This window comes from Oncorhynchus tshawytscha, unplaced genomic scaffold, assembly GCF_018296145.1.
Source record: "Oncorhynchus tshawytscha isolate Ot180627B unplaced genomic scaffold, Otsh_v2.0 Un_scaffold_4246_pilon_pilon, whole genome shotgun sequence".
In the NCBI taxonomy this organism is placed as follows: Eukaryota; Metazoa; Chordata; class Actinopteri; order Salmoniformes; family Salmonidae; genus Oncorhynchus; species Oncorhynchus tshawytscha.
The window spans coordinates 232,058-244,643 of NW_024609831.1; the positions used below are offsets into that span (position 1 = coordinate 232,058).

The 12,586-nt window shown below is 43.0% G+C and overlaps 1 protein-coding gene across 2 annotated transcripts in view; it reads left to right on the plus strand.

Moving 5' to 3' along the window:
• col5a2b (collagen, type V, alpha 2b) overlaps positions 1–12,520 on the plus strand; it is a 62,133-nt gene extending 49,613 nt beyond the window's left edge. For both annotated transcript variants that reach the window (XM_042319412.1, XM_042319413.1), the window contains exons 48-54: positions 3,537–3,644; positions 3,794–3,847; positions 3,945–4,052; positions 4,394–4,799; positions 5,551–5,747; positions 6,104–6,346; positions 11,558–12,520. In XM_042319412.1, the coding sequence (XP_042175346.1) occupies positions 3,537–3,644; positions 3,794–3,847; positions 3,945–4,052; positions 4,394–4,799; positions 5,551–5,747; positions 6,104–6,346; positions 11,558–11,704 (1,263 nt within the window). In that variant the 3' untranslated portion in view covers positions 11,705–12,520. The remainder of the gene's footprint in view (positions 1–3,536; positions 3,645–3,793; positions 3,848–3,944; positions 4,053–4,393; positions 4,800–5,550; positions 5,748–6,103; positions 6,347–11,557) is intronic.
• Positions 12,521–12,586: the final 66 nt, after the last annotated feature.

Sequence of the window (12,586 nt, forward strand, 5' to 3'; positions counted from 1 at the left end):
ATGAAGTAGAGTACACTACTAGTGGTAGTAGTATGCCTGTTGATGAGGTAGAGTACACTACTAGTGGTAGTAGTATGCCTGTTGATGAAGTAGAGTACACTACTAGTGGTAGTAGTATGCCTGTTGATGAGGTAGAGTACACTACTAGTGGTAGTAGTATGCCTGTTGATGAAGTAGAGTACACTACTAGTGGTAGTAGTATGCCTGTTGATGAAGTAGAGTACACTACTAGTGGTAGTAGTATGCCTGTTGATGAGGTAGAGTACACTACTAGTGGTAGTAGTATGCCTGTTGATGAAGTAGAGTACACTACTAGTGGTAGTAGTATGCCTGTTGATGAAGTAGAGTACACTACTAGTGGTAGTAGTATGCCTGTTGATGAGGTAGAGTACACTACTAGTGGTAGTAGTATGCCTGTTGATGAGGTAGAGTACACTACTAGTGGTAGTAGTATGCCTGTTGATGAGGTAGAGTACACTACTAGTGGTAGTAGTATGCCTGTTGATGAGGTAGAGTACACTACTAGTGGTAGTAGTATGCCTGTTGATGAGGTAGAGTACACTACTAGTGGTAGTAGTATGCCTGTTGATGATGTAGAGTACACTACTAGTGGTAGTAGTATGCCTGTTGATGAGGTAGAGTACACTACTAGTGGTAGTAGTATGCCTGTTGATGAGGTAGAGACTAGTGGTAGTAGTATGCCTGTTGATGAGGTAGAGTACACTACTAGTGGTAGTAGTATGCCTGTTGATGAGGTAGAGTACACTACTAGTGGTAGTAGTATGCCTGTTGATGAGTAGAGTACACTACTAGTGGTAGTAGTATGCCTGTTGATGAGGTAGAGTACACTACTAGTGTAGTAGTAGTATGCCTGTTGATGAGTTGTAGAGTACACTACTAGTGGTAGTAGTATGCCTGTTGATGAGGTAGAGTACACTACTAGTGGTAGTAGTATGCCTGTTGATGAGGTAGAGTACACTACTAGTGGTAGTAGTATGCCTGTTGATGAGGTAGAGTACACTACTAGTGGTAGTAGTATGCCTGTTGATGAGGTAGAGTACACTACTAGTGGTAGTAGTATGCCTGTTGATGAGTAGAGTACACTACTAGTGGTAGTAGTATGCCTGTTGATGAGGTAGAGTACACTACTAGTGGTAGTAGTATGCCTGTTGATGAGGTAGAGTACACTACTAGTGGTAGTAGTATGCCTGTTGATGAGGTAGAGTACACTACTAGTGGTAGTAGTATGCCTGTTGATGAGGTAGAGTACACTACTAGTGGTAGTAGTATGCCTGTTGATGAGGTAGAGTACACTACTAGTGGTAGTAGTATGCCTGTTGATGAGGTAGAGTACACTACTAGTGGTAGTAGTATGCCTGTTGATGAGGTAGAGTACACTACTAGTGGTAGTAGTATGCCTGTTGATGAGGTAGAGTACACTACTAGTGGTAGTAGTATGCCTGTTGATGAGGTAGAGTACACTACTAGTGGTAGTAGTATGCCTGTTGATGAGGTAGAGTACACTACTAGTGGTAGTAGTATGCCTGTTGATGAGGTAGAGTACACTACTAGTGGTAGTAGTATGCCTGTTGATGAGGTAGAGTACACTACTAGTGGATAGTAGTATGCCTGTTGATGAAGTAGAGTACACTACTAGTGGTAGTAGTATGCCTGTTGATGAAGTAGAGTACACTACTAGTGGTAGTAGTATGCCTGTTGATGAAGTAGAGTACACTACTAGTGGTAGTAGTATGCCTGTTGATGAGGTAGAGTACACTACTAGTGGTAGTAGTATGCCTGTTGATGAGGTAGAGTACACTACTAGTGGTAGTAGTATGCCTGTTGATGAAGTAGAGTACACTACTAGTGGTAGTAGTATGCCTGTTGATTAGTAAATACTGTATAAACTAGTGATATGTAAAATCTGTTTACTTTTCCCCGATCCAATATTGGAATCATATGGGTTTGAATCAATAGCATCGAAACAGTTGAATAACATTGCACTTCCAAGGCTTTGTAAAGTTCAGACAGCTGCTTGCTGATTGCCCATTGGGTCAGGTGTGAATGCCCGTGGTCCTAACCTACCCAACCAGTTCGAATACAATGGGAAGCCCGTTCCAAGTTTTGTCGCATGCAGTGAAAAGTCTGTCTTGCAAACTCAACAGTGCAATAATCAATAACAATGTATTACTAGGGAAAAAACACACACAGGAAATAAGAATAGGAAATATGACATACACAATAAAGTAAGTAAGCATACTATACTGTATACAGGAAATATTTAAAAAGTCAGTTCCAATACCATATTTACATGTGCAGGGATACTGGAGTAATGGAGGTAGATATGTATGGGGTAAGATGACTAGGCAACAGGATATAAGTTGAACAGAGTAGCGGCATCTTGCATGTGAGTAGGTGTGTAGAGTCAGTATAAATGTATGTGCATATTATGTGTGAGTGTGCAAATGATGGAGTGAGTGTTTGTGTGTGTGTGTTGGAGTGACAGTGAGTGTGAGTGTGTGTTGGCGTGACAGTGAGTGTGAGTGTGTGTTGGAGTGAGTGTGTGTTGGAGTGACAGTGAGTGTGAGTGTGTGTTGGAGTGACAGTGAGTGTGAGTGTGTGTTGGAGTGACAGTGAGTGTGAGTGTGTGTTGGAGTGACAGTGAGTGTGAGTGTGTGTTGGAGTGACAGTGAGTGTGAGTGTGTGTTGGAGTGACAGTGAGTGTGAGTGTGTGTTGGAGTGACAGTGAGTGTGAGTGTGTGTTGGAGTGACAGTGAGTGTGAGTGAGTGACAGTGAGTGTGAGTGTGTTGTGACAGTGAGTGAGTGTGTGTTGGAGTGAGCGTGTGTTGGAGTGACAGTGAGTGTGAGTGTGTGTTGGAGTGACAGTGAGCGTGAGTGTGTGTTGGAGTGACAGTGAGCGTGTGTTGGAGTGAGTGTGTGTCTGAGTGACAGTGAGTGTGAGTGTGTGTTGGAGTGACAGTGAGTGTGAGTGTGTCAGACAGTGGAAAGATTTAAATAAAAGGTCAATAAAGATACAGAGTTAACTCAGATTGTCTGTGTAGCTATTTTGTTAGCTATTTATCAGTCGTATTGCTTGGGGATAGAAGCTGTTCAAGAGCCTGTTGGTTTCAGACTTGATGCACCGGTGTCTCTTGCCGTGCGGCAGCAGAGAAGTCGTAGTAGTAGCCATAGTAGTAGCCATAGTCTATGGCTTGGGGGGTTGGAGTCATTGACGACTTGATCGCCCATCAACAGGCAGTGAAGTATACGAAAGAGCCTGTGAGAGGGTTCTGTGCCTACAGAACCGCTATCACGATATGCCTTGCTCATATCGATATCAATATCAAACGATATCGAAATCATATATCAATATTGGTGTCCAGCACTAACATGAACCTATGCTACTGACATAGGAACCTGTATCTATTGACAGACCAGTAAACCCATGTTGTATTAGTCTCAATGAGTGTTGATCTGGATAAATCTGCTCACAGTAATTTACAGCAAATGTTCATGTCGGTTTTTTTTATCCTAGGGGCCTCAAGGGCCACAGGGAGACAGGGGAGCCAAAGGAGACCAAGGAGAGAGAGGGCAGAAAGGCCACAGAGGCTTCACTGGATTGCAAGGCTTACCTGGGACAACTGTGAGTAAAAACTGCCCAAGCACCATTAAAAGGCATAATCTGTCATTTAATTTATGGAAAATGTTATTAACTTGGCAAAATCTATGAAATGCTTTTATTATTAATTATGTCAGCCAATAACAGGTTAATCAATGGCCTTCTGTTTGTAGGGACAATCTGGGGATGTTGGAGCTCGAGGAATTGTAGGACCTACTGGACACAGAGTAAGTACCCTGAATAAGCTGTCAATGCCTCAGTATAATGGTCCATTTGTGTGTGCTGTTTGTTTCCCTTTATAAATCCCATTGTGTTTCTCATCAGGGGCCCCCTGGTGTGGTTGGCCCCGCAGGAGGTGATGGACAAATCGGGCTGACCGGGCCCATGGGATCTCCTGGATCAAGAGGAACCAGTGGAGACATCGGACCTCAGGTGAGACGTTAGAGACTAGTGGTTCTGTTGTCATTATGCTGGTTGGATCCGCTATGACTTTCAAATGGATGTCAGAACAAACCAGGCTTTGGGTGTTGATAAATTGCTTCTCCAATAGAATTGCTTGTTAAATTAAGCACGCAAATAAGTCATACCTGTGACACATTCAGTGTTTCTAATGCAAATAAGTCATACCTGTGACACATTCAGTGTTTCTAATGCAGATAAGTCATACCTGTGACACATTCAGTGTTTCTAATGCAAAGAAAGTCAACAAGCAGACATGGCAATATTAAAGGACAGTAACATACCTGTTTCTTGACTTCTCTCCTCTTTCCCAGGGGCCTCCTGGGGATGCTGGTCCCCCTGGTCCCCCAGGGACCCCTGGCCCTCCCACTGCTGGGGCTGATATGTTCGGCTTCAGCAGCTCCTTCGACTACGACTACGGCGAGGACCAGGATGGACCACCTCCACCCCCAGAGTTTAACGGGGATGAATCAGCCCCCCCTCAACCCCCTCCAGAGTCCAACTGGAACGACTCTGGCCCCCATCCCCCTCCAGAGTTCAACGACGATGAGGCGCGTCCCAATAATGCCTCGACCATCCTCGGGGCAGACCAGAGCGTCCAGACCACGCTGAAGAGCCTCAGTGGAAACCTGCAGAACATGAAGTGTCCCGATGGCAGCCAGGCCAACCCCGCCAAAACCTGCCAGGACATCAAGCAGTGCCACCCCCTTAAAAAGACCGGTAGGTCCCCTTTTCACCACAGACTGTGTCTTCTTCTCTAGTTTTTAACTACTCAAAAGACCGGTAGGTACACTTTTCACCACAGACTGTGTCTTCTTCTCTAGTTTTTAACTACTCAAAAAGACCAGTAGGTCCACTTTTCACCACAGACTGTCTTCTTCTCTAGTTTTTAACTACTCAAAAGACCAGTAGGTCCACTTTTCACCACAGACTGTGTCTTCTTCTCTAGTTTTTAACTACTCAAAAAGACCAGTAGGTCCACTTTTCACCACAGACTGTCTTCTTCTCTAGTTTTTAACTACTCAAAAGACCAGTAGGTCCACTTTTCACCACAGACTGTGTCTTCTTCTCTAGTTTTTAACTACTCAAAAAGACCAGTAGGTCCACTTTTCACCACAGACTGTGTCTTCTTCTCTAGTTTTTAACTACTCAAAAGACCAGTAGGTCCACTTTTCACCACAGACTGTGTCTTCTTCTCTAGTTTTTAACTACTCAAAAGACCAGTAGGTCCACTTTTCACCACAGACTGTCTTCTTCTCTTGTTTTTAACTGCTTTTTGTCTTGCCTATTCTTTACTCAAGCTTTTGATTTGCTGCGACGTAGTTAGGGTGTTATAGATGAATTAATGGATGGATATACTCGTTAGGTGATATTAACTTTATTGACAAGTGGAGTCCGTGTGTCTAATGGATGATGAGGTAGCTGATATGTATCTACTGTATGATCTGATACTTGGTCTTTCCATATCCAGGAGACTACTGGCTGGACCCCAACCAGGGCAGTACCAAGGATGTTATCAAGGTGTTCTGCAACATGGAGACTGGTGAGACCTGCATCTCAGCCCACCCCATCTCAGCCAGCATCCCTCGCAAAACATGGTGGACCAAATCCACTCCCACTGCCAGCAAACCTGTCTGGTTTGGAGCAAATATGAATGGAGGAACTAAAGTGAGTATATAAAATATACCCGATGTCTATTCAATGAACGCAAGTAGTATATAGAGGATAGCTTTACACTATGGATACCTCTAAAGCAGACAACTGCTTCTATGAATAAACCAGCTACCATACTGTAGAATAAATTCCCCAAGCACAATACTGCTTTAAAAACATACATCCTCTGCTGCCGTGATTATATAGCAATGGAAGACTTCTTTCTGTCAGAAAAATAGCTGGAGATGTTTGTGAAAAACTGTTACACTTCCAGGTGTATTTTTCTAACATTGATGTAAAAACTAAAATGCTAATTATTGTACAATAGTGTCCCTGTGAAATACTTTTTTTCAATAAACTTCTGATTCCAGTTTAGCTATGGCAACAAGGAGGAGCTGCCCAACGCCGTAACCATTCAGATTAGGCTGATCCGCCTGCTTTCTAAGGAGGGGGTCCAGAATGTCACCTACCACTGCAAGAACAGCGTGGCCGTGAATGACGGAGCCACAGGCAACCTGAAGAAGGCTCTGATCCTCAAGGGCTCCGACGGACAGGAGGTCAAGGTTCAGGGCAACTCCCGCCTCAGATACACTGTCCTGGAGGATGGCTGCTCCGTAAGTCACCTAACTACCTACCTACAGTACCTACCTACCTATACCTACAGTACAGTATGCCTACCTACCTACCTACCTACCTACCTACCTATACCTACAGTACCTACCTACCTATACCTACAGTACAGTATGTCTACCTACCTATACCTGCCTACCTACCTATACCTACAGTATAGTATGCCTACCTACCTATACCTACAGTACAGTATGCCTACCTACCTACCTACCTACCTACCTACCTACCTACACCTACAGTACAGTATGCCTACCTACCTATACCTGCCTGCCTACCTACCTACCTATACCTACTTCTACCTACAGTACCTACCTACCTATACCTACAGTACAGTATGCCTACCTACCTATACCTGCCTGCCTACCTACCTACCTATACCTACTTCTACCAAAGTATACCTAGCTACATGCATACCTACCTCACTATACCTACTTCTACCTACAGTATACCTACCTACCTAACTTCCTACCTACCTACCTACCTATACTACCGGTCAAAAGTTTTAGAACACCTACTCATTCAAGGTTTTAAAAAAAAAATTTTTTTACGAGTATCTACATTGTACAATAATAGTGAAGACATCAAAACTATGAAATAACACACATGGAATCATGTTGTAACCAAAAAAGTGTTAAATAGCCACCCTTTGCCTTGATGACAGCGTTGTACACTCTTGGCATTCTCTCAACCAGCTTCATGAGAGAGTCACCTGGAATGCATTTCAATTCATAGGTTTTATGTTAAAAGATAATTTGTGGAATTTCTTTCCTTCTCAATGAGTTTGAGCCAATCAGTTGTGTTGTGACAAGGTAGGGTTGACTCTCATGAGGATCGACACAGGAAAGGAAGACCCAGAGTTAGGGGGGTAGACAGAAGATAGCCATATTTGGTAAAAGACCAAGTCCATATTATGACAGATCTCTGCATATGTTTTTACCTTTATTTAACTAGGCAAGTCAGTTAAGAACAAATTCTTATTTTCAATGACAGCCTAGGAACAGTGGGTTAACTGTTAACAAACCTACTTCTACCTACAGGATACTAACTGTACCTACCTACCTATACCTACTTCTAGGTGTTATGGTGTGGGGGTGAGTTTTTTCTACAGGATACCTACTGTACCTACCTATACCTACTGTACCTACCTACACCTACTTCTACCTACAGGATACCAACACTGTACCCTACCTCCAGGCCTACCTGGACCTACCTACCTCACACCTCAACTTCTACCTACAGGACATATATGGGAACCATTGAAGACCTGAAGCTGGTTGAGAGAATGCCAAGAGTGTGCAAAGCTGTCATAAAGGCAAAGATTGGCTATTTGGAGAATCTCAAATATAAAATATATTTTTATTTGTGTATCACTTTTTTGGTTACTACATGTTTCTATATTTGTTATTTCATAGTTTTGATGTCTTCATTATTATTCTACAATGTAGAAAACAGTAAAAATAAAGAAAAACCCTTGAATGGGTAGGTGTTCTAAAACTTTTGACCAGTGGTGTACTTCTACCTACCTACCTACCTATACCTACTTCTACCTACAGGATACCTACTGTACCTACCTACCTACCTATACCTACTTCTACCTACAGGGTACCTACCTATACCTACACCTACTTCTACCTACAGGATACCTACTGTACCTACCTACCTATACCTACTTTGACCTACAGGATACCTACTGTACCTACCTACCTATACCTACTTCTACCTAACAGTATACCTACCTACTTACCTATACTGACTTATACTTACAGTATACCTACTATACCAACCTCTACCAACCTACCTACCTACCTACCGACTAATACCTACTTCTACCTACAGGATACCTACTGTACCTACCCACACCTACTTCTACCTACAGGATACTAACCGTACCTACCTACCTATACCTACTTCTACCTACAGGATACCTACTGTACCTACCTATACCTACTTCTACCTACAGGATACCTACTGTACCTACCTACACCTACTTCTACCTACAGGGTACCTACCCTACCTACCTACACCTACTTCTACCTACAGGATACCTACTGTACCTACCCACACCTACTTCTACCTACAGGATACCTACTGTACCTACCTACACCTACTTCTACCTACAGGATACCTACTGTACCTACCTACCTATACCTACTTCTACCTACAGGATACCTACCTACACCTACTTCTACCTACAGGATACCTACTGTACCTACCTACCTACCTACCTACCTACCTACAGGATACCTACTGTATCTACCTACTGTACCTACCTACCTACAGGATACCTACTGTACCTACCTACACCTACTTCTACCTACAGGATACCTACTGTACCTACCTACCTACCTACCTACTTACCTATACCTACTTCTACCTAACAGTATACCTACCTACTTACCTATACCGACTTCTACTTACAGTATACCTACTATACCAACCTCTACCAACCTACCTACCTACCTACTAATACCTACTTCTACCTACAGTATACCTACTTCTACCTACAGTATGCCTACTGTACCTACCTACACCTACTTCTACCTACAGGATACCTATTGTACCTATCTACTTCTACCTACTCTACCTACCTACCTACCTACCTACCTATACCTACTGTACCTACCTACACATACTTCTACCTACAGGATACCTACTGTATCTACCTACCTACACCTACTGTACCTTCCTACACCTACTTCTACCTACAGGATACCTACTGTATCTACCTACCTACAGTATACCTACCTACCTACCTACTTACCTATACCTACTTCTACCTACAGCATACCTACTATACCAACCTCTACCAACCTACCTACCTACCTACCTACCAATACCTACTTCTATCTACAGTATACCTACTTCTACCTAAAGTATACCTACTATACCAACCTCTACCAACCTACCTACCTACCTACCTACCAATACCTACTTCTATCTACAGTATACCTACTTCTACCTACAGTATACCTATCTACCTGCCTGCCTACCTACCTACCTACCTACCTACCTATCTACCTATCTACCTACCTAAACCTACTTCTACCTACAGTATTTCTACCAACAGTATATCTACCTATCTATACCTACTTCTACCTACAGTATACCTACCTATCTATACCTACTTCTACCTACAGTATACCTACCTATCTATACCTACTTCTACCTACAGTATACCTACCTACCTATACCTACTTCTACCTACAGTATACCTACCTACCTATACCTACATCTACGAAAGGTATGTGGACATCTGCTCGTCGAACATCTCATTCCAAAATCATGGGCATTAATAAGGAGTTGGTCCCCCTTTGCTGCTATAACAGCCTCCACTGTTTTGGGAAGGCTTTCCACTATATTGGAACATTGCTGTGGGGACTTGCTTCCATTCAGCCACGAGAGCATTAGTGAGGTTGGGCGCTGGTGTTGGGCGATTAGGCCTGGCTCGCAGTCGACGTTCCAATTCATCCCAAAGGTGTTTGATGGGGTTGAGGTCAGGGATCTGTGCAGGCCAGTCAGGTTCTTCCACACCGATCTCGACAAACCATTTCTGTATGGACCTTGCTTTGTGCACAGGGGCATTGTCATGCTGAAACAGGAAAGGGCCTTCCCCATACTGTTGCCAAAAAGTTGTTAGCACAGAATTGTCTAGAATGTCTGTGTATACTATAGTGTTAAGATTTTCCTTCACTGGAACTAAAAGGCCTAGCCCAAACCATGAAAAACAGCCCTGGACCATTATTTTCCCTCCACCAAAAATTACAGTTGGCACTATGCATTGGGGCAGGTAGTGCTCTCCTGGCATCCGCCAAACCCAGATTTGTCCGTCGGACTGAAAGATGGTGATGCGTGATTCATCACTCCAGAGAACACGTTTCCACTGCTCCAGAGTCCAATGGCGGTGAGCTTTATACCACTGCCAACGAACAGTTATTGTGCTGACATTGCTTTCAGAGGCAGTTTGAGTGTTGCAACCGAGGACAGACGATTTTTACGCGTTACGCGCTTCAGCACTCGGCAGTCCCGTTCTGTAAGTTTGTTTGGCCTACCACTTCATGGCTGAGCCGTTGTTGCTCCTAGACGTTTTCACTTCACAATAACAGAACTTAAAGTTGACTGGGGCAGCTCTATCAAGGCAGAAATTGGATGAGCTGACTTGTCAGAAAGGTGGTGCCATGTTGAAAGTCACTGAGCTCTTCAGTAAGTCCATTCTGCTGCCAATGTTTGTCTATGGAGATTGCATGGCTCCGTCCTCGATTTTATACACCTGTCAGCAATGGGTTTGGCTGAAACAGCCGAATCCACAAATTTGAAGGGGTGTCCACATACTTCTGTATATAGTGTACCTACCTACCTACCTACTTACTATGGCTGTTGCGGTGGCCCTATTACCGCCACACCAGCAGTCATGACAGCAGTAAAATTCAGCTTGACTGTTGAGTCATGGTAATATTCTCTTATGCACTCTGGACATGCATTAGGAGTACCCAACTCGCTAACTATCATCACGTCCTAATCGCTAATTTGCCTGGTACTCAGGGATCTATTGTCTCTCCATCAGGTCCTAATGGTCTGGTACTCAGGGCTCTATTGTCCCTCCATCAGGTCCTAATGGTCTGGTACTCAGGGCTCTATTGTCCCTCCAACCACTCTGACATCAATGCAAATGCAATCGAAAATCACATTTAAAAAAATATAAAAACAGTATGTGTTTTTAAAACTCACCACACGGTGATTGAAAAAATGTCATGACCGCCACAGCCCTACTACCTATCTATGCCTGCCTGCCTGCCTGCCTACCTACCCGCCCGCCCCCACCCAACCATCTACCTACATGCGTTGTTGAATGTTTGAATCAGGTGTGCCAAAGTTGGTCTGGGAAGTGGAAACAAAAGCCCACCCACCCTGTCTTTTAGTATTTAGTATTGTATAATGAACTAGTGCTAAAGCAGCAGCTACTCTTCCTGGGGTCCACACAACACATAAAACATCATATAATACAGAACATTAAGAGACATCACAAGGACAGAACTACATACATTTTAAAATAAGTATACAAGCTTTCATACATGTATGCCTTCATAATCATCTGATTATGTGGTTCTGTCCTATTGTTTACTTGTTTACGTTGTATAGGACAATGAGTTGAATTCAGAGGTATAGCTACAGTATGTCTTCTTCTCCTGTGTCTGCAGAAATCGAATGGAGAGTGGGGCAAGACTGTGATTGAGTACAGAACTCAGACGCCAGCCAGACTACCTATCGTAGACTTGGCCCCCATGGACATAGGCAAGGAGGATCAGGAGTTTGGCCTGGACATCGGCCCTGTGTGTTTCTCCTAAACCCAACACACATGGACGGATGGATGGATTTATTTAACCTTATGAGGAGTGATTTTTTTAGAACGCCTTCCTCAATCCTGTTCAGAGGCAATCTGGATTTCAACCAACAAAAAAGCACTCACTTTTAAGTTCCATTCTTAAAGAATCAATGGCTATATATCACTCATTTAAAAGATTGCCCCTTGAAGAATTAGGTTTCAGTTCGATAACTAATAATGAACAACAACCCCTTGTGATGTCATCAATTAGAATCGGTAGGAATGTTGTTGTCCATTCTCCTCCAAAGGGTTAAACATTCCCAAGACTCTTGGACTACCTGCTGAAGCAATCAGCTTTGTACATAAAGGCAGGGCGGAGAAACTACAGTACAGTATATGTACTGCCTGCTACTAAAATATTTATTGCTTCTTTCCAAGAAACAACTAAAGTTGTTAGTGCAATGGTACTGGTAGTAATTACTATTGAGGAATGCAGGTGAATTGTATTAAGAAGATTGTATCATAATGGAGTTTCAGGGCCTGAAGGTTTCAGCTTGTTGAAAACATGACAATTCATGGATCTTAAGTGTCAGTGTTGTACGATGTTCCATCATACATTTCTTTACCAGTTTCTCAGTGAATGCCACTAAATAGATATACTGGCACTTGATGTAGAGACAAAACAACAACAATTCTATTCCTTTTTCTAATGTAAATGCAACATAAGAATGTCAATTGCTCTTCACACGTTTATTATTCCTGTTTATTATTGATATTATGATATTTTCTTCTGTCGACTGACAGCCAATAAAATGAATCTCGTGCCCTTTTCAGTCAATCTGGTTTAAGGTTCAGGTCAAGATGAATGAAACAAATACCTTCCCATTTAATAACAGTGTTTGAA